Source organism: Xiphophorus couchianus, chromosome 10, assembly GCF_001444195.1.
Source record: "Xiphophorus couchianus chromosome 10, X_couchianus-1.0, whole genome shotgun sequence".
NCBI lineage: Eukaryota > Metazoa > Chordata > Actinopteri > Cyprinodontiformes > Poeciliidae > Xiphophorus > Xiphophorus couchianus.
Genome location: NC_040237.1, coordinates 4,987,652 through 5,010,105, shown reverse-complemented (window position 1 = coordinate 5,010,105; position 22,454 = coordinate 4,987,652). Strand labels below are relative to the sequence as shown.

General features: G+C 39.3%; 2 protein-coding genes across 2 annotated transcripts; both read right to left on the bottom strand.

Moving 5' to 3' along the window:
- Positions 1-775: 775 nt before the first annotated feature.
- Positions 776-6,623, bottom strand: LOC114151667 (alpha-N-acetylgalactosaminide alpha-2,6-sialyltransferase 1-like). The gene is made up of 9 exons (XM_028029002.1): positions 6,459-6,623; positions 6,091-6,352; positions 4,997-5,159; positions 4,358-4,520; positions 2,725-2,863; positions 2,547-2,635; positions 1,997-2,083; positions 1,286-1,385; positions 776-1,175 (listed from the first exon to the last, which is right to left on the bottom strand). The coding sequence occupies exons 1-9, from the start codon at positions 6,557-6,559 to the stop codon at positions 1,002-1,004; spliced, it is 1,278 nt and encodes a 425-aa protein (XP_027884803.1). The 5' UTR covers positions 6,560-6,623; the 3' UTR covers positions 776-1,001.
- Positions 6,624-9,632: 3,009 nt separating this feature from the next.
- Positions 9,633-22,047, bottom strand: LOC114152366 (alpha-N-acetylgalactosaminide alpha-2,6-sialyltransferase 1-like). The gene is made up of 9 exons (XM_028030252.1): positions 21,731-22,047; positions 21,383-21,635; positions 18,966-19,128; positions 18,338-18,500; positions 13,936-14,074; positions 13,746-13,849; positions 11,822-11,905; positions 10,869-10,968; positions 9,633-10,569 (listed from the first exon to the last, which is right to left on the bottom strand). The coding sequence occupies exons 1-9, from the start codon at positions 21,832-21,834 to the stop codon at positions 10,360-10,362; spliced, it is 1,320 nt and encodes a 439-aa protein (XP_027886053.1). The 5' UTR covers positions 21,835-22,047; the 3' UTR covers positions 9,633-10,359.
- Between the last annotated feature and the right edge of the window lie 407 nt (positions 22,048-22,454).

Below are 22,454 nucleotides of genomic sequence, written 5' to 3'. Positions count from 1 at the left end.
GAGCTCGCTGCTGCCTCACCCGCATCGCTTCCAAGCATTTGAATGGGAAAATAAGAAAATTCAGCGATTTTGAACAAATAAAAATCGAAATTGGTGAAGCTACATGAAAAATAAATATTTTTTAGTACAAACCACCGGATGAATATAACAATTTAAATTACTTTATGATTATATATTTTCTTTCTTTCCATGATGGCTGGTGAGGCACTGCCTCACCTGCCTCCCCTGACCGCACGTCACTGTAATATACACATCACTCACGCACATATTGTCTTGCAAACAATGCTGGGTGGTTGATGTTGAGGTGAACAGATTTATTTTATGACTAAAATATGTAGTTTCTGAGTTTTAAGGTGCAGTGCTAAGCTAAAAATTAGCTCTGTCATTAGCGAAGTATGTGCACCGCTTTATGGTGATTAAATATTGACCTTGGGTTGCTGGGTGGCTCAGTTTATGGAGCTGAAGCAACATTTCAGAGGCTATAAACCTCGATGCAGTTGTTGATTCCTTGTCGCTGTAATTTGCTGCAAGTCTTGCCCTTCTCCACATTGTTTATATTATCCAATAAAGGCCACAAAGTGCCAAAAAATCTGCAAAAATAATACTGACCTGATCAGTACATATCACAGAAAGTCCTAAAGAAGAAAATAGAACCCGGTCTCATTGTTCTGCAGTAAAGAATAAGTTCTGGGATATTGTTTTGCACAAATCTTATAAAATCTAAATTTGCCACATATTTTCTGGGAATTTGCAGATTAGACACTGAAATTAAATCTTAATTTCCTTCAGTCACACAATGTTTATTACATTTCTTAATATCAAATGCAACATTTATACCAAAAATCTTCACTGGTCTATACATTTCACATTTATTTAAGCCATCGCAAAAGCATGACACAAACCAGAGTAACTACACTCTCCATATATTTTGTTTTTAAAATCATCCTCAGAGTTTCAGAACAGATCCCATCTTGTGGGATCTTGTCGATCCCATCTTGTGATCAAGTTCTTTGGTAAAGCTTCATTATCTTTTTGTCGTGAAGCCTCTTCCATAAATTCTTCTCCATGATGTAGTCGTGGTTGCTGTAGAAAATCACGTTGGTTTTCAGGTGCCTCTCAGCGTAGTAGCAGGAGTATTTTTTGTAGTCTTCTGTGATGAATCCGTAGGCACTCACCTGAAAAAGAACGTGGAGGAAAGGGGAAGAGTAACGAATTAAACAAAAGCAACAAAATGGCATTAAGTAAAAGCTGTATTCATAAATAAAGTGCAGTTTGATGTACTTACAGTGTCACAAGCGTGCAGAGCTGTAAAGACAGCGAACGCCCCGTTGGTTGGACGAACGATTGCCCAGTATCCTCGATTAAGATTGTTTGATTTTAAAAACCTGTGAGTTAAGGAAAAGGTTGCTTTTAAAGGTATGTCCAAAAGCTTTAAAAAAATATTTTATTAATATATATGCATCAATCAGAACATTATGACTGATTTCTAATCTCCATTTTTGTGTAAGTTCGACCTTATTATACCAATGTTTGACGCGCTACTGGAAACTTATACAGTAAGAAATTATAGGTGTAACATGGTTTTATTTTAACATTATTATTGATATGAGGTTTGTCAAAACTGGATTATTTATTCATCAGATTTATTTTATTTAGTCAAAAAGTTATTTCTCCTGACACATTGATATGCAAGTTATGTTATTTAAGATATTTTATGCATTATTTACTAAAAGTAGAACTGAATATTTTTAATCTTGCATATAGTTTTATAATTTTGTTTTAGATGTTAACTTTCATTCTGATGAAAAAGTTGTGTGTCCACTTCTCTGGACACTCAGGAAACTATTTTTACGTATTTATTTCCATTAAAGCTAAACAAACAACTAAAAAGACATAAATCTACTCAAAAATGACACTTGAAATAGTTGTCACTTTGCATAAACCAGCTGTAGCCTAAACTGTAGGCATTTGAATAGGATTATGATCAGAGACTGACCTGTTTCGTACGTATCGCAGGAAATCCTGGTGCAGAACATAAAACCGGCTCTCATTGTACTGGCCTGAATAGTAAGTTCTGGGGCTGCTGGGTAAAAACACAAAGGAAACATCATGAATAGAAAGCAGCTTATGCTTTCTTTTGACAATGTGAGAAACTGTTTTTGTAAATCAGGTTGAAAGTAGAAAACCTTGTTCAGTAACTTTGGTACCTTTGTGTTTATTTAGAACATGAACTGGTCTGACTTAAACTTAGTAGGACATTTCTGGAGTTTTTTCAACAGGAATATAAAAAGACACCAGAACTAGCAACAGAGACAATTTGGACAGATTTCCTCAAAGAAACGAAACCTTTCTGCATCAATTCAAGCTAACGAAGCCTCCACTAAATGTTGAGTAAATATACCGTACAGATCTTTTTTAATAACCAGATCTAGCAGATAATTTGAAGCTTTTTCATCTGTTATTACTTGCTTAGTGCGGAGTATTTCGAGGTTTATCTGCATCCTCTACAGATAGAGAATAAATAAATGAAACAAGAAGATAGTCACTTCTTTCCAGACTCCTTGTCTTCTCTGATCAGAGCCTTGAGCCACTTGTAATCCCTCATCCCCTCAGGAATCATGACGTACTTTATACCCTGTAAAAAAGAGCAGAATATCAGCTGGGATCATAATGTTTCATGAACACAATAACCAACACTTTGTGCTGATGTTGTAGCTTCTGTACCTCATCATGTGGAGCCGATTTGTATCCGTACTTTTTGAATATATAAAGGGACGAAGAGATGGAGAAAGATGTGTGAACATACACCGATGTTCTGTTCCCCACGTCTTCCTCGTAGCCTTCGATCACCGCGCCGTTCATCCTGTCACAAAAACAGCTGTGATTTTATTTTAAAATATATTGTTTAGTCAAAATGTGAAGTTGGCAGAGTTCAATCAACTCTTAAAGAGTTATTTCAACAAGAGATTGAGCATTTCAAATGTTAAAATTACTCAATAACTGAATGAGTTAAATTAACACCAATTCTGAAAAGGAAAATGCTATTAAAATTAGATGCATTTTACCCAAGTCAGAGCTAATGTGTTGTTCTGTGGTATTCAACTGTGTAATTTAATGCCAACTAATTCAATATTTAATAACAGTAAAAATTCAAAGGACAGATAAAACAATATTTTAGTACACTGCAAGCAATGTAAGCTCAGAGTTAATTATGTATTTAATCTAAAATGACCTGCATTCTGCCATAATTTTCTTTATTGTTTTTATTTAATTTCTAAAACGTGTTTTATTGGTGTAATGAAGTGACATGTGGAGGAATCATTTCTTAATAGCCACGGATTCAGAAACATTCATCTGCCTCGTTTGAGTTCAAATGAAAAGGCCTCCATTGTCATTGAAGAAGAAATATTGTGCCAGACCTCCAGTGGAAATACTGCATTCCTTTTTGTCAAGAGGTATTATCTCAGCAACCTTTCAAAAGCCAGTCACTCTTGTTCATATAATTATCCTGTCACAAAGTTCAAGCCTTATTTGGCTTGAACTTTACATGCACACTGTTTGGATCATTAATCGGCATAAACCACCCCTCTCATTACGACTATAAATGTATTCCAGTCGAGGTGTTTAAATTACACATTTCTATTCTGATCGTATTTATTCCAATTACATTTGTCCATATAAACGCATCTATTGCTCAACATGCCTTGCCATATTTAGTTTCAGTATAATTTATTCCAGTGTTTATTTATTCCAGTCTTTTTTTCATTTTCTTATTATCGTCCTTTTAAGGACGATAATCCACTTTTAGGATGATAATCTGATGCCACACCTTGAATCGATCAAAACCATTTAACCTTTTTTACAAAACGCTGAGTTAAGATCAACTTTATTGTGCTCAGCGGTCATTTTGTTCGGCAGCCAGCAAAGAACAATTGCAAATAAAAGTACAAACACAATGGAATAATAACAATAACCACAACATCACTGATGCATTGCACACGATACAATTATAGACTACCACAGTCTCTATTTGGGTTTATTATCATCTAAAATTATTGATGAGAAAGACACATTTAAGGATAAATGAGCATTTCCAACTTTTAGAGTTGCATTTTATCACCATAAATTGTAATGACAGTAATAAAGGGGATTTGGGTCCACAAGAATAGCTTTAGCTGTTCTGATTCTGCAGAACTGGAGAGGCTCTGCCAAGCTTTTGCTGCACATCCTTTCAATGATGAGCTTATTTTTCAGGGCGAGCGACTCCAATAAATATCTCTTAATCAGTAAATAAAATGTTTAAAATACCTAGTGCACAATTATCTAAAGCAGCTTGTTTGCTCTGCTCTTTTCTTACCTAAAGACATAGTCGTGAGCATCAATCTCAGCGCCCATCTTGGAGCCGTTCAGGATGCCTGCTGTTCCCACCACAGCACAGTGAATGCAGCCGTCCCCGCCTGGTTTTGGGCGGAGCAGCGGTTCTTTGGGCTTTGAGATCAGCTTCAACACTGGCATTACATCTGCAGACAAAAGTATAATAACATAATTCAGTTCCTTTGGTGGTGATTTTTAAAGATACACTCAGTGGCAGCATGTGGGGGTGATGTGCCAATAGATTTCCTTTACTATTCCAGTACAAAACATCAAATGAAAGATTAAATTCTGCAATAATAGAACATACTTCACCCAGCAAAATAAAGGCTTAGATTAGCTAAAAGTAAAAAGTATGTTCAAACTTATTCCAATAGTCTTTGCAAAATTACTTCATATTTTTATACAATTCAAACTATATGACAAACTCACAAAGTTCATCATCTTTCATCTTCTTGAAAAATCAGTTTTAAGTGATTGTAACGAGTCGACTGGCCACATAAAAAGTCACTGCAGAGAAAGAAATCGACTTGTCGATTAGTTGGTGCAACCCCTTTAACCAAAACCTTAAAATCAAGAGGTATTGTAAGAAAATGTTTCTCTTACAATCTAAGCAAACCCTTACCTTCATACGCCATATCCATAAAGCCAAAAGGATTGTTGAAATGTGAGAGCCGGTTCCACTCTCTCATGTTGATGTTATCTTTATGCAGAAACATGCGAATGTTGGGAAGGAAAGCTTTCTGAAAGTCCTCGTCCTTGGAGTTGCGCAGAGACTGGGCACATTTCTGAAGGGGAGACAGTAGTCATATTTTTATTTATCAATGAGAAAATGCTACAAAAATTTTTTTTATTTATTTATTTTTTGTAATCTTAGGGAGCATTCATATAAATTCTGTTTAGTCAACTTGAATAAAACTCTAGTTCATTTGCCTACAAAGTCCGGTTTGTTTGGGGAGGTGTGAATGCGAAATCGAACTCTGATGTGGACCAAAAAGCAAAGTTTGGTCCGCCTAAAAACCTACATCTCAGTTCAAGTGAACTCTAGTGCGGTTTAAATGAATATATGAATGCAGTTTTTGTTTTTGGAGAGATCACTCCAAAAACAGGTAGCAAACGTTAGTTTGCTAACTTTAGTTTGCTACCTGTTTGCCGTACCCAGGGCATTCTGGGTAAATAAAACCAAAACAAACACAAGACTCTAACATTAGAGGGAGAAATAGCTTGTGGTCTGTTGCCAAATACAAAAGAGAAATTCTACAACCTGTAAAATGCGATTCTATTCCATTTTCGTTTACATTTTGTGAAGAAGGAAGTTGAGTTCATGTCTTCTTCTGAGGTTTTTCTGCCATTTCCTGCAATAGTTCTTGGAGCAGCGCCACCACAGGCGAGGAAGAGAACAGCTTATTCAATTAGTTTGGATGGTTGACAGTGCAGTAAAGTGAACAGCACCAGGTGAAAATGTAACATTTTAATTTTGATCCCCAATCAAAATGAGTCTACCGGACTATCAGGTGTGAAAACAGCCCGTCAAACGTTTGTTTTGGTTAGAACCACAGAGGCACACAAAGGCAGGTAAAAACAAAGTATATGAGGAGGAAAGTCAACAGGGCCACACCAAAAGCTAATAAGTAAACAAAAGACTTACCAGACCTGGGAAGCCCTATTGTAATTCTACACTTTAATTTTTTCCCCCCTTTTGTGTCTCACCAGACTTACCGTAGATCTTGGAGGAGCATCCAAGTTATAAATATCCTCAAAAGTCCACTGAGGAAGCTTCTTGAAGTATCTTTTGTATATTATTGGAATGGGATATTCAGAACGAGATTTATTCATTTGATCCATCTCTAACATTGTCAGTGAATCTCTCGTAGCATTCAATAAGGTCACATTTCCTTCATTTTGCCACAATCTTTCATTTTTATAAAAGCTGCCCAGTCGTTTGAAATGTTTTGCTGTCGACATGGCTATCCATCTATATCTGGGTTTGGATAAAACAACAACAACAACAAAAATGGTGATCACACAGCACAACACAAAACATATTAATATATATACATTAAGTAAGAAATCATAAAAGCACTTACCTGATGTTACTTGGTAAATGTCCCTGAGACATTATGAAAAGAACAATACTGAATAAAATCACCAACACAAAAAAAAACAGCTTGACTGCTTGACGTGCCATTCCTGAGGAATATAGGCGTGAAAAAGGTGGATAAGGATGTGCCTGCTGAGTAAATGTTGTGTGAAGGAGGTCTCACACTTCCTTAAACAGGTCAGAAACAAAAACACGCCTTGTAGACACATCAGAGGAGTACTGCCTGTAAGATCAGGTGAGGAATTTGCTCCAAGATGGTGAAGTCACACACAAAAGTAACTGGGTAGGACTGAAATACTTGAATTTGAATTTACTGCACAGCAGCATTAAGACAAAACTGAAACCTCTAGTTTTTTTATTAGCATTTGGTATTTTAAGTCTCAACAGAGACAATACTCCACTGTCTTTTATTGGCTTAATGGTGCAGAATAACCGGAGTCATTCAAGTGTGCATGGATGACATATGAATGTTGGATTTAAAGGAATAGTAACCTGTTGCTGTGAGTGCGAGGATGGTAAAATGTAGTTTTGTAATAGGACAACTTAGTACAATTCAGTTTTACTTAGATTGCACTTTTAATGTAACCTAAAGTGCTCAACAAAAAATAAAAATGATCAGATGGTAAACCTGATTGTCAATTTGGTAAAATAGATTTGTTTTTGGATAAGTCAAGTTTAGTTGCACAGCACATTTCAGCAACAAGGAAGTTCAAAGTCCTTTACACCATAAAAACATGAAACAAGCAATAAATATTATGTTTTGTCACACGACATCCTCAGAATCATCCAATATACATCCGATGTACAGATCAATGTTCTGGTTATTATTAATCAAAGGCAACTCTAAACAGATGGGGTTTTAGCTTTGCTTTAAAGGAACTCAGTGTTTCAGCAGTTTTGCAGTTTTCTGGAAGTTTGTTCCAGATCTGTGGTGCATAGAAGCTGAATGCTGCTTCTCCTCGTTTGGTTCTGGGGATGCAATGCAGACCAGAACCAGAAGACCTGAGGGGTCTGGAAGGTTGATAGAACAGCAGCAAATCTTAAATGTATTTTGGTGCTAAACTGTTCAGTGATTTCTAAACTATCAACAATATTTTAAAGTCTATTCACTGAGCTACAGGAAGCCAATGTAGGGACTTTAGAACTGGGGTGATGTGCTCTACCCACCTGGTTTTAGTCAGAACACCAGCAGCAGCATTCTGGATCATCTGCAGTTGTCTGATTGACCTAGAGTCTAGACGCTGTTGCAGTAATGTAACTAAAGAAAAATGCATGGATAACTTTCTCTAGATCTTGCTGAAATCTTAGTCCTTTAATCCTAAAAATGTTCTTCAGGTGATAGAAGGTCGACTTTGCAACTGTCTTCATGTGTCTCCAAAGGTTCAAGTCTGAGTCCATCACTACTCTGGGTCTGATCACCGTTTCTGTCTGCAATAACTAAAGTTTCGTGTTTACATAATCCTACTCAAATATTTACAGTTTCAGGTAGAAATTAAAAGCATAAAGAGCATTTTCATTCCAGTCCCAGGAAGGGAGCTGATGTTTACATACTGTGAGAGAAAGGTTTGATACAGATGGACTAAGTTGTTTTTGTGCAAAGCAGGGCAAGGCCATTGAGTGTTTTGTAAATGGGAAGTCAAACAATGGCCCTGCCCTGCTTATTCTAGTCTAAATAGATGACTGACAGCTTACCCTGTTGACTAAAGGAAGAAAGTAAAATACACATGTTGATTATGCTGTAACAAGTGCAGCGTACTGCACAGCAGAATGCACACCAGCTAAATACTGTTCTGCTCCTATCGATTAATCCAGGAAGATTTGCACAAAATGGAGCTGGAAGATTCCAAGCAAATGCTAAAAACGAGAGAAGTTACTCTACGAACCCAAACGGTGGTCTGAAAACAAAAGCAGTACAGTCTGAACTTTGTGGCCAATTATACAAGTATTAGATCAATCACTTGGCAAAACATTTTAAATAAAGGGGCAAAGTTCATGATGCAGGAGAATGAATTATCCTATTAATTTGTTCACATGCAATTAACTGGAACCAAAGTAAAATATGTTCAAAGATAAATTATTAATGAGTCAAATCAAAGCAGAACACATTAAAAATGACATTCAACTACTCAAAATAAAACCATTCTCAGCTAAATTTGAGTCAGATGTATTCTTCGAAACAGAAGGCTGTTTAAAAAAAACCCCAATAAAAACAAGTGCAAATGTTTTCATTCTGATTGAACCTTATTAATCATTGAAGTCTTTGAAAGTTAATCCTTTAATTTTGTGTGTGATATATTTTGGTATTGATTACATAACAAGTAAATGATGAGCCAGTACCAATGCCGATACTTTTTATTATCTAAGTTTGATATATCATCAAACTTCTGACCTTTAGGAAATTTGTGTTTTTCCAATCCTTTCAAGATTTTCGACAAGTTTATGAATCTTTTTTTATTAAGAATAATAAACAGAAACAATAAAAAACAAATGTGTGTACTGTCGTGTTCTGTGTGTTAATTTCGAGTTTTCTGTGTCCTTGAGTCTCTTCGTTGTTCTGTCCTCCCCTTGATTGTTCCCAGGTGTGTCTCGTTCTGTGATTACCCTCCAGTGTATTTAACTCCACCTGTGTTCCTTGTTCCTCGTCGGGTCCTCGTCTCGTTTGGCGTCTTGTCTAATGTGTTCCGAGTCCTTCGTGTTAACCATTTGTTTTAACAGTTGCTACAGGCGTCGAGCCCTGGTTTCTGCTCGGCCGTGCTGCCCGTTGTATTGGTCCATGTTGGACTGAGTTGTTCTGGACATTATTCATTAAAATCATTCATTTATCGCATTCCTGGGTCTACAGTGTCTGCCTCACCACCTCTCACCACCCGCACTTCCTGACATGTACATTTTGTCCTTAATAAACTAAGTGCAAAATATTGCTATTTCAGAGCAAAACAAAATCTTTTTGTTGAGCCAAGAAACTCCAACAGAAAAATAAAACAAAATTTTAAGAGGGAATCTGAAACTGAAGTATTGATTAGGTATTGATCAAATTCTGTTGCAACTTGGTGTAAATCTGATTTACATCAAGTTGGTAAATTGCCATTGTGCACAACCACTTCTTCATATTTAACTTTAAACAACTTAGATTATAATTAAAAGCCATTATTGTCAAAAGTTGTAAACAGACTGTATTTATTTAGATATCAAAGTATTAAAAAAATCAAAAAATGACATCCATTTTTCTCAATCAGATTGGGTTTTTATTCTAATTTGATTCAGAGAAATCCAATCTTCTGATTAAATTGATACAATTTTTGAGACATTACCAGTTCATTTCCATGAATATTTCTCATCCCGAAAGGTTTTAGGAGAAAAAAAATCATTTTCTAACAGAGTGTATTAATTAAATGTTACAAACTTGGATTTCTGTAAATTAAATAATAAACACTGATCCTCGTGTTGCACCTTTAGTTCAGAAAGTTGACCTGATTGAGCAAAACCAATGTGAGTTTTGAATTCAGCGCATCAAAATTACCCTAAAACCGTTGAAAAAACCCCAGACAATTTTTTGGCTGTTGACCAGCGTTATCGAAGCAATAAAAGACATCAAAGCTTAAAAAAAAAATTCAATAAATGGCTATAAAATTGAGAACATTTGATTCCCTGAAAGTTTTAACCTGATGCATACAAAAACATTTTTCATTTAATTGCACAGTGTGTGTTCCTTTATAGCAAGTCTTCTCTGTCTGTACTCACATTTATCTTAAATATAAGACTATGACTCCTTAAGTGAGGCAGGATAAGTAACTAAAACGTTCTTAAAGTGCTCATTCTGCAGCAGAATTAACTGTTTTTAATATTGCTGATCAGAACGGTAAATGGTTTGACTCGTTTTCAGGGTGTCATGGCGGTGGAGGCTTTTCTGTCTTTTCCTGTGGTTTAGTCTTTTGAAACAGCTTCATAATTTTTTTTTCATGGAAGCTCTTCCACAAATTCTTCTCCATAATGTAGTCATGGTTGGCGAAGAAAATTACGTTGGTTTTCAGGTACTTTTGAAAGTAGTAGTTGGAGTATTTACTGTAGTCATCAGTCATGAATCCATACGCACTCACCTGGGAATGACAGAACAGGGAGAAAACAAATAAAAAATAAACTACTTAATGTATTAATACTGCAAATTAACCTTATCAAAATAATTTATTGTGATTATAAAAAGGGTGCAAATTTGGTGTTTTGCAAAACGTTACGTTGGTTTTCAGGTACTTTTCCTTGTCAGGGTCAAAGTGAACAGGTGAGAGCAACAGTTTCTCAGAAGTACACACCTATATTGTGTGTACAATATAGGTGCAGAAGACTGCACGTTTTTTTCCATATACCGGTACAATGTATATTATGATAAAAATAAACCTACTGTGTCACAAACATGCAGAGCCGTAAAAATAGCAAATGCCCCATTAGTTGGTCGGACGATGGCCCAGTAACCTCTATTCAGATTGCCTGATTTTAAAAACCTGTGGGCAAAGAAAAAGGGTTGAGAAACAACATGTCAGGTTCATCTACCTAAGCATTCTCAAACTGAAAAAGAAGAGAGAGACAAGTGAATTTTAGATTTACTTGCAAGGAGAACGGACAGGAGCGTGTTTCAGTTACAACCTCCTACCCGCTCTGAAGCAGCTCCTTTTTTGCACCCTTTTTTTATTTCCTTAGGGCGGTCCTAGTTACATAGCCTATTTAATTATCTTGAGTTAATCACATAGCATAGCATAGCGTTCTTGTGTTCTCTTGAGTCACAGGTGTGTTACACCTACGGGCTGCCGTTATGTAGAGTGCAAAGTTCAGAGTTCTTGTTTCCTTCCTAGAAACAACGCAGGAACTGATGAACCCACAGAACAATGAGTATCCGTGGCCTCATGTACAGTTCCTCTGTCTCTGGTTCATAAACTTCGACCCTTAATCATCCATTGTTTATTCTGCCACGTCAGTTATCACTCTTGCTGCAGACCATCTGGTATCAGCTCCCAATCTGACACGCTTAAATGTCTTCCTGCATGCATCTCTCACAAGGCACACATTCCAGAAGCAAACAGACATAGAGTATTTATATTTGTAATTAATTTAAACGTATCACAACACTATAAGCTACATGCTAGGAACGATGACATCTAGTTGCATACATTTTGATTTAACGCAGCCAACACTGAAAAAAATCTCTATATGTCGTTTGTTATGTTGAATATGGACTCCATGTCCAACAAAACAGTTCTAGTTCATCTTACTGAACCTTCAGGTGAGAAAAAGCTACAACTCATGTTCACTGTAGAAAAGAGAAGTTAATTTACTGGATGTTTGTTTGGAAACACTGACCTGTTTCGTACATATCGCAGAAAGTCCTGGTGCAGGACATAAAACCGGGTCTCATTGTACTGGCCTGAATAGTAGGTCCTGGCGCTGAAGAGCAAAACAATAAAAAACAATATAAAACAAAGATAAATATCTTCTTTTCAAACTTGTCTGGGTTGAAATGGTTTCTAAAGTGACAGGATTATGAAGAACTTCTTTTTGCTGCCTTTAATCCCCATGTATGGCATCACATTCCTGCCAAATACCCTGAGGAGTGCACAAAAAACATTCACAACAGTACATTTCTTTTTTCCACAGACTGAACGCAACATGTCATTCAGACACACTACCTCCGCCCATCTATTCACTCCTGCCAGAAACTGGAGCTTGCTCTCTGTTTTATGGGTGTGTTTGTCAATGGGGGAAACACATATTTCATCCTACGTGTCATATAAAATGATTATCAGTCAACGTCACGCTACGTCAGCACCCGCTGGACTGTGGATGCCGCCTGCAGAAGGCAAGCAAGAATACATTCTTATAACTATTTAAACCATTTACAGTTGGGCTGATGAAGTAATTCATGACTCGCAGCCAGCGCAGATCACCTTCCTTCACACGAGGACGCAGCTCTGCGTCAGAGGTTTTATTTGTAGTACAGCATCTCTGTATCTCACACTGTCTCCCGTTCAAACCTGTCGCACTTTGAATTTCTGATGGCTTAGTTTACCAACTGCCTTAGTGGCTACAGCTACATGTGAATTTTTCCACTAAATGTGACCAAAATAGAAAGAAATGCTCATATTTCATTTGTCATTTGTACAATAAAAATGAATTTGTTTTTTTTTTTCTACGAAAATTTAAAGTTTTAGAAAAAAACTCTCTCTCACCATGGATCGAGCTGATGATTGTACCGTGAATAAAATTGCTTTAATATTCCAAGTAAGTGATATCTGGCGGCCACTGAGGTTTTGGGCATTTTGTCATTTATCCACTCAGCTGCTTATGACTCGTTTGGGTCATTAAAACATCTTCCATTCACTAATGTCAATTTTGTAGCACAACTTATTTCATCATGCTGTGATAATCAGATGTAGGAGCTGGCAACATGCAGGATAATGTTAAAACAGCAAGATAAATGTGAGTAACCACAGCAACTGGTAACAACCGGCTCTTTTTGCAGTCAACTTGAGCGCATCCGCTGTGTTTACAATCAAATAATACTTTTTGTGGTAATTTATGGTAAAGTTCCTGAATCCCTGAATTATAGAGGGAAAAAATGTCAAAATGATAATATATCATGAACGTTATAATTTAATTGTGTATTTTCCATTAAAAATATGATCCATCCATGACTGGGTCAATTGACCTATGACCCCTGATCCAACCACGGTTCTTGAAGCAGGAATTCACACTGCAGCCTGAAATGACCCAATTCCTATTTTTTGTCAAATGGGATTTTTTTTTGTCGTCCAAAACATATGCGACCTGTACTGTATGTGTTCTGCAGTGTGAACGGGCAAACGACCTGAAAGTGTCCCGCATGCGCAGTAGAGGGCGCAATAACGTCGGCGTGCTCAGTGTTTTGCTAACCACCATAAAGAAGAAGAAGTGCCCAGTGTTTGCGGAAGTAAACGTGGATGCTAACGGTGGAGCATAGCTTACACATTTGAAGTTGTTATCTGACCGGAGCAGCATATTAACAACTTAATCCTCATAATAGTTCGCCATGGTTGTTGTTTTTCTTCCCGCTTGAGCGTATCAGGACGCAGAATAGTGACGTTGGTCGACTATCAGTGACGTTCAGGTCGGATGAATGCCACTTGGACGTTCGGTCGCATTTCAGTCGGATACGTATCGGATACCCACGTTTTTCATTCCTATGCAAATATGCAGAACATTTCCCTAATAATAATAATAATAATAATGTGTAAAATATGATGCTTACTTCCAGTTACGATACTGCCCTTCAGAGACTCTTTCTCCTTTGATGACGGCGTTGAGCCACTGAAAGTCCCTCAGGCCCTCAGGAATCAGGACGTATTTTATACCCTGTCAGAAGAAAAAACAAGACAAAGTCATTTTTATTTTTTTTATACAATATAAACACAATATTACATAATTTGTTGGTTTAATACCTCATCATGCGGAGCAGCCTTGTATCCAAACTTGCGGTAAAAAATAGGGGATGCTGTAATGGAGTGAGCAGTGTGAACATAAACTGATGTTCTGTTTCCGACGTCTTCCTCATAACCGTCAACCACCGCGGCGTTCATCCTGTCACATAAATTATAATTTGAAATTAAATCTGGCTAAGAAATTAAATTTAGAGCTGTCCACTGGGATACTGTCAGGTTGTCAAAGTCTGACAAATTCCCAGGTGTTACTGAAAAAAGCTGATGGATTGGTTTATTTTGGTAAGTTGCACTTGAAAAATGTGAGATTTGTTCCTGTTTCATTTTGTAAACTAAGACAATACAAGAAACAAGACTAAAGTATGTAATGGAAACTTTTTTTTCTTAGATAAATTTAAACAAAAAAGTCTGCTACTGCAGTGTTTTTTTGTTACAATGCAAGAAAGAAAAATAAAAAGACACATTGGTTTATAGTTGCAACAGCTAAACTTCAGTGTTTAGGTTTGTTCTGTTTAACCAGAACCAGAAGGACAAAACTCTTATTTCACTTTTTCATTCTCTGCACTGCAGTGAGCCAAAAACTTCGGAAACATTATGAGAACTATAAAACACCCACATGCGTGGGTAAATTTACAATCACCGTTTTATTAATTTATGTTTGTGGTTTGCTCATAAACGAAGCAATGAATTTTTATGATGTGCTCACACTGAGCCAAAGACACTCCCTCTGAGTTTGAGAAAATAAAATGTGTGCAAATATTACTTGATATAAATGTGCCACCTTGCTGAAGAATAACTACCAGAGCAGCTGAGGAGGCGGCTGCTGGTTACATGCTTCGGTTTCAGATTTATTCCACAATCCAGATGTAAGAGTTCATGCTGCTTCATTGCAAAAGTGACTTTGTGTTACATGCTGCTATGCAATTGTTACATAACTGTAATAGATTCAGTAATTCTGTCTGCTTCAACAAATGTTAAATCTTTTTATGGTTTTTTTTGGTAAGTTTTCAACTGTTGTCAAAGATTTTACCAAATGCTTTGTTAAAGTATTCATAGCCTCTTGAATATTTAAGCATTTTGTGGCTTTAGATGATTTTAATTGAAACTGTTTGTTATAGATCAGAACAATATAGCTCATCATTGTGAAATGGCTGCAAAACGATACAAGGTTTACCACTTTTTCTTTACAAATAAAACTTTAAAAACATGTCGTATGAATTTACTTTCAATACCATTTTCTCTGATACCCTTAAATGAAATCATTAAATCAATAATTTCCACCTGAATTTTCATTTTGAATAGAGCTGAAACAATTAATCAGATTTATTGATGAATTGATTATGTGATGTGATGCACTTCCCATCTTTTCCTTGACTTGTTGCGTTCATTTTTTGTTTTCCTTTTCATTTTTACCTTCATGTCTCATTTGCAAGTTGCTTCTTTATTTCATTAAAACAATTATTCCTCATATTTTGGCTGTCACTGCTTCACACACTGACAATACTGATATTAAGTTACACACAGGTGGACTTTATTTAATAATCATGAGGAAATGTCTTACCCTGAACCTTGTTTTGAAATGTCAGAGTAAAGGATGTGAAATCAAAATTCATGTCACATCTATCATTTTCCTTCAGCTGTACAATAATCTGTTTGTTTTGATGTATCACATGTGAGCCATGGTGAGGTTTGTGGTTGTAAGTAAATCACAACTGTCATGAAGCGGTGTGGTGTGAGGTGGTGAGGCAGATGCAGCGGACCCAGGTATGATGAATATGAAGATTTAATGAGAAAACTTAATCCAAACAACGAGCAGCAGGCACATGGAAACACTGACGACACAGAAGCTAACATTGACGAGGACCCGACGAGGAACAAAGAACACAGGTGGAGTTAAATACATGGAAGGGTAATCATAGAAACGAGACACACCTGGGAACAATCAAGGGGAGGACAGGACAACGAAGAGACTTAAGGACACAGAAAACTCTAAATAAACACAGAAAAACACAGATCATGACAGTACCCCCCCCTCAAGGGCGGCTACCAAGACGCCCAAGAAAAAAAAAAAACCCAAAAAACCCAACAAGGGTGGGTGGAGGGGTGCCGGACGGTGGGCCAGAGTCCAAACCAACAAAAAACAACCCACCATCGTGGGCGGAAAAACAAGGGCCAAGAGTCCATAAACAACAAAAAACAACCCACAGGGTGGGCGGAGGCAAAGGAGGCGGGAACCACGGAGGTGGTCTGGCGGTCGTCCGCGGCGGCGGCGGGAACCACGGAGGTGGTCCGGCGGTCGTCCGCGGCGGCGGGAACCACGGAGGTGGTCCGGCGGTCGTCCGCGGCGCTGGAGGCGGGAACCACGGAGGCGGTCCGGCGGCCGTCCGTGGTGCTGGAGGCGGGAACCGCAGAGGCGGTCCGGCGGCCGTCCGCGGCGCTGGAGGCGGGGACCCCGGAGGCGGGAACCACGGAGGCGGTCCGGCGGCCGTCCGTGGCGCTGGAGGCTGGAACCCCGGAGGCGGGACCCCAGGAGGCGGTCCAGCGGCCGTCCGCGGCCCTGGAGGTGGCGATGATGAGCCCCGGGGGCCGCCCACAGACGGCGACGACGAGCCCCCCGAGGCAGGGTCTCTGGTGGAGAACATGGGGTCTCGGTCGGAGCACAGGGGGTCTCGGTCGGAGCACAGGGGGTCTCGGTCTCGGGTGGAACGCAGAGGGTCAGGGTCTCGGGTGGAACGCAGAGGGTCAGGGTCTCGGGTGGAACGCAGAAGGTCAGGGTAGGAACGCAGGAGGTCAGGGTCTCTGGAGGAACACTGGGAGTCTCGGAAGGAACACTGGGGGTCTCGGGAGTCGGGGTCTCGGAGGGAACGTAGTGGGTCTCGGTTGGAACGCTGGGAGTCTGGGTCTCGGAAGGAACACTGGGAGTCTGGGTCTCGGAAGGAACACTGGGAGTCTGGGTCTCGGAAGGAACACTGGGAGTCTGGGTCTCGGAAGGAACACTGGGAGTCTCGGAAGTAACATCGGCTGGAACGCCGGCTGATTCTGCCTCCGGTGCGCCGGCTGGAACGCCGGCTGATTCGGCCTCCGGTGCGCCGGCTGGAGGTGAGCCGCAGCGAAGCCTCGGGGCCGGCTGCGGGGGCGAGCCGCAGCGAAGCCTCGGAAGCGGCTGCGGGGACGAGCCGGGACGAAGCCTGGGAACCGGCTGCGGCGGGGGTAGCTCCGGAAAGCGACGAGGGGCCGGATCCACCGGCGGCTCACGTCGCTGTCTCCGAGCTGGTCGCGGAGGTGGCTGCTCCGGAAAATGACGAGGGGCCGGATCCACCGGCGGCTCACGTCGCTGTCTCCGAGCCGACCATGGAGGTGGCTGCTCCGGAAAGCGACGAGGGGCCGGGTCCACCGGCGGCTCACGTCGCTGACGTCCCGGACAGAGGAATCGACGGGGGCCGTATCCGGGGGGTGCCAACACCAGTCTTGTCCCCCGGAAAAGCTCCCGCTGCAAGTCGGCAAGGGCTTCAGCCAGCTCCCTGTCCTCCCTGCCAGACCTCCGCCTCGGGCCGCTCTGCCCTTTAGGAGGAAATCTCCTTAATCCAGCTGAGTCCATAATAGCTGCTTCCTCACCGTTCGGTCTGGTCGGGTCCTACTGTCATGAAGCGGTGTGGTGTGAGGTGGTGAGGCAGATGCAGCGGACCCAGGTATGATGAATATGAAGATTTAATGAGAAAACTTAATCCAAACAACGAGCAGCAGGCACATGGAAACACTGACGACACAGAAGCTAACATTGACGAGGACCCGACGAGGAACAAAGAACACAGGTGGAGTTAAATACATGGAAGGGTAATCATAGAAACGAGACACACCTGGGAACAATCAAGGGGAGGACAGGACAACGAAGAGACTTAAGGACACAGAAAACTCTAAATAAACACAGAAAAACACAGATCATGACAACAACATCTTGAAAATTTCAAAATACTTTTGCATATATTTGCTATACATTCCATGTTTTCTTTGCCTATGTTTGATATAAAAAAAAATACTCTCACATCCATGGAGTGCTGTTTTATATAGTTGATAATGGATTTAAATAATCTTTGTAAAACTAAAATTAATTCTGTATCCCATCCTAGAACTGAAACAGTGTTTTCATTTTGCAGATAAAAGGTCTTTGAGTGAAACACAGTAAGATGAGTGCAGAACAGCTTCCTTCTTAAAACTAACAGTGAAAAACAAATACTTTGCTAAATTACTATTTAAAAAATAGGTCACATATTATTATTCATTAAATCTTTGAATGTGCGACAGACTGTGAAAACCTACACTGCCGTGTCGACCCAGTTTAACCAGCCTGCAGTTTGTTAGTCACTGAGCTGCTCAGCTGAATCAACCAACAGGTTTGTTTTCCTACCGAAACACGTAGTCGTGAGCATCAATCTCGGCGCCCATCTTCGAGCCGTTCAGGATGCCCCCCGTTCCCACCACGGCGCAGTGGACGCAGCCGTCCCCCCCCGGCTTCGGGAGGAGCAGCGGCTCTTTGGGCTTTGAGATCAGGTTCACTACAGGCATTACATCTGCAAACAAAACATTTTTACGAATTTCAGTTACAACTTGGAACAGTTACAAGCATACTTTTTTTTTTGCAAATATTAAAATATTTTAATAGATTGTGACTTAAGACCTTGAGATTCTTAATATTTACACTTATTTTCAGGGTTTTTTTTACACAAATATTGGTTTCTACATTGTAAAGATGTAATAATCTAATTGAAAGATGATGTGGGCGAAATACTAAAAACATCCATTTTTGATTAGTCTTTTCGGAGACACCAAATTTTGAGTTTTCTTTATCTGAAAGCCTTTATCATTAAAATTGCAAAACATAAAAACATGAAATATTATACTCATTATTTAACGAATCTCTATAAAATAACCACATATTGAACTTTTACGCAACATTCACATTTTTGAGATGTACTAATATCCTAGAAGAAAGGTTATAAGTATCTTTCAGTTGCTATGTGTGAGAAAACACGTACCATCATGCTTCATTTGCATAAAACCAAACGGATTATTAAAATGTGAGAGTCGGTTCCACTCTCTGATGTTGAAGTTGTGCTTGTGCAGAAACATGCGTATGTTGGGAAGGAAAGCTTTCTGGAAGTCCTCGTCCTTGGAGTTACGTAGAGACTGCGGACACGTCTGAGCAGAAAAAAAAACGTTGAGGTAAAGAAAACTAAAACTGGAAATTCACACAGGTCTGATGATGTGTGTGTTGTACAGGGGAAAATATGATTGTGTTTTTATTTTTGTTGTGCTTTGCATGCTTGGGGTTTGTTTTTCTTTTTTTCCCGTTAACAATCCAAACGCACTAGACTGAAGGTGCTTGTCTAGGGAGGCGGAGCGCACTAATTGGCCGCCGATACAGGTGTCAGCAGAGGCTGATTAAAGCCAAAATAAAAGGAGCCTGGATGGAAGGAGGGGAGAGGAACAAACAACCTGTTTCTGTAGGCTACAGAAACCGACACGCTGCGGAGCGAGGGGAGGACGGAATCTGCACGTCAGGCGCAGAAGACCGGGAGCTAGATAAACGGCCCAGTACCGAGGATTAGGGCAGAGGAGAACCTCTGCCCGCGCCTGTAAGTAGCGCTCTATTTTGATCAAGAGAGTAGCTATTAGCAGGAAATACGTTTTCCGGCGGAGTTTTGGTGCGGGGATGCTGGCGCTTTCCTGCTCTTTCTTTTAGCTGGATCGGGCGGAAGAGGGGCGTTGCACGCCGAAGAGTGGAGCGGTGCTGGAGAATCGTCCCGGCAGCTGGGGATTGGCAACGGAGTGCGCTGCAGACGGATTACCTCCACCAGAAGCAACCTAAGAAGCGGAGCCCAGCCTGTGGCCTCGGATTGGTGACTTTTAGACAATTACTGAGCCCTGGATTTTATTGAGGACAAGAGGGCGGTTTTATTGTGCCACTATTAGTGACTTTTATTATTTTTTTGGTAATAAAATACCTTGCGCCTGATCGCTTTTCCGTTTGGGTTTTTGAGTTGTTTGCTCTCCCTTGTACCAAGGACAGAGTGTGGGGCCATATTGGCTGTCAACATGTGAATGATGATGATGTGGCACAAGATTTCACAACATTTCAATGACATGTTTTGTTTGTCAAAGTGAAGTGTAGACAGGCAGTAGATGTTTTAAGTGATGGTCACCAAACGTTTTAAGGGCTGGAATTTGAAAAAGGGAGAGACAAAAATTCAAAAGAGGAACCTTTCCGCTGGAAAGTTTCCTGGCCGTAAATTCAAAGTAAGGTGTAACAATAGCAAAGTGACAGGCAAGTCAAAGCATGTAGATTTACACAAAAACAGAACTAACAATACCAAACTGTACAACAGGGTTAAATCAACAGCATGAGAAAATACCGTGTCGTTATTAAAAACAGCATCATTTGATTCAAAGAAATACACAAATTAGTAGGTGAAAGAACTTTATTTTACTTTAAGTATGAAAAAAATTAAATAAAATATATATTTTTAAAGGCTTTAATTGCTGTAATCGTAAAAAGTTTTTTTTTATCATTGATTAATTATGAGTATAAATAGTTTTCAATTTAGCATTTTTTAAATGAAAATCTGAATTCATTAAAAAGAATTCCTCAAATTGATATTCCTTTTATAGTACTTTATTACATTTTGAGAGACTCCTGTCTCATTTACAGTCAGAAGTAAATTTATTAATTTCATAAAACTTCCTTGAAATTTAAGTCTGCCAGGGATATGAATATATTTGGGTTAAATCGTACACGTGATATTTGGATACAAAGTATTATTTTTTCATAAATATATTGACCCAATGATATGTTGAAGAATTACTTTGCCTTCAGTTTTCCACAGAAGACATGCGACCGCAATAAATCCAGTTCCTCCAAATCGTTTATTCAAGTGATGGTGAAGTTTCCCAACCTTTTTACGGCTGTATTTGATCCTCTCTGCTGCAAAATAAAATAATCTTACACTGATCAGATCCAAGGTAAATAATCTGTCATTAACCTGAGATTTTCTAAAATAAGTTTTAGATTTACAACATTTTTGGTATATCCTAATAAATTCAAAAGGGGAAAGCGTTAAATGCACTAAAATAAGTCAAACCCCCAAAAAATTACAATTTGCTTGAATCAATGAAAAGATTCTAAAAAAAAAATTATTTGTAAAACCTCGAATCTGTTTGTTACAAAACGCAAGGATTCTTCATTTTCATTTTAAAAAATTGCTAGCAAAGCGAAAACCTGTCTAAAAGATTTGACACAAGACTGCAGGATTCACAAGATGACAGCTCAGCACACAAGGAAGATGTCAGACTTGGTGATAAATCCACACCAAAGGCAAACAAGCAAAAACAAGCCCAAGCTGTTCTGCTGGCAACCACAAATGAACACTTATGATTTTTACCTTAAAATGCTTACCATAGGTCTAGGAGGAGCATCCAAGTTGTAAATATCCTCAAAGCTCCACTGAGGAAGCTTCTTGAAAAACGTTTTCAAAATCATAGGAATAGGAGCTTCGGAAGAAGCGGTGGTAACTGGATTAGATGTCAGCGCTGTTGTATTCGTTGCAGTCAACTCTCCCTTCTTTTGCAATAAATCCCCAGTGAGCAGCAGCTTGTCTTCTCCGCTCACTTTGTACGTTCTTGACATGGCCATCCAGCTGTAATTTAAACTTGGTGAAATTGAAAGAGATATTATCAAAACTGTGAGCTAATTAAGCATAAGGCAGTTTTAATCTCCTGTTATAGAAACTTCAAAAGCACTTACCTATTTTCTCTTGCTGAGTTTTCCAAGAACAGAATAAAAAAGATAATAGTGGCCGATATCACCAGCACCAAAGACCAAAGTTTAACTGATCGACCCTTCATCATTGCTGGAAAGTGGAGGATTTTTTTTGTTTTTTTGTTTTTGCTGCTCAGCTAAACACCAAAGTCGACTGTTGGGAGGTGCTGTACAGAGTCCTTGTTGAAGCTGACATGAGGCGCTCCAACTTATGACAGGAAAAAAACAGAATCATAACTTTGAGCTACGCCAGACCAGTAGTGCAAGAAAAGTCACTCAGATGTACTTAGGCACCCAGAAGCATATATTACACACAGAGAGAGAGAGACAAGGGTGGGTGGGGCAGGGCTACAGCAGGGTGTAGTGACTAAAGGCCATTTGCAATAAAACCTATAAAAACACTGCCAGTAAAATTTTATAATTTCACAAAGACGAACCTGAAGGAAAAGTAATAAAAATATGCAAGTAATAAAAAAATCTTTCCTTGTTAGTTTTGAAAAGCCACCAAACAAAACCTGCTTTGTGCAGGTGTGTGCGAGTATTAAAAACAAAATTCAAATGGGGTTTTTGAGAGAGCCTAATGTAAATAAGCAAACATACCAATGGATTGGTCCTGTAGTCAATCAGCAATCGCTCTCTCTCTCCCTTCTGATCACCTGCTTCTGACCCTGCAGCCATGCGGTACATGTTTATGACATGGCAACACTTA

What these genes read in the sequence shown, in the direction of transcription:
- LOC114152366 (XM_028030252.1), bottom strand. Translation starts at nt 21,834, where the DNA reads ATGATGAAGGGTCGATCAGTTAAACTTTGGTCTTTGGTGCTGGTGATA. An exon ending in AACTCAGCAAGAGAAAATAG is followed by an intron (nt 21,636 to 21,730) that starts GTAAGTGCTTTT and finishes AATTTCACCAAG; the next exon opens with TTTAAATTACAGCTGGATGG. An exon ending in CTCTGCATGTTTGTGACACA is followed by an intron (nt 10,570 to 10,868) that starts GTAGGTTTATTT and finishes TGTCATTCCCAG; the next exon opens with GTGAGTGCGTATGGATTCAT.
- LOC114151667 (XM_028029002.1), bottom strand. Translation starts at nt 6,559, where the DNA reads ATGGCACGTCAAGCAGTCAAGCTGTTTTTTTTTGTGTTGGTGATTTTA. An exon ending in ATGCTCCTCCAAGATCTACG is followed by an intron (nt 5,160 to 6,090) that starts GTAAGTCTGGTG and finishes TCTCCCCTTCAG; the next exon opens with AAATGTGCCCAGTCTCTGCG. An exon ending in CTCTGCACGCTTGTGACACT is followed by an intron (nt 1,176 to 1,285) that starts GTAAGTACATCA and finishes GTTCTTTTTCAG; the next exon opens with GTGAGTGCCTACGGATTCAT.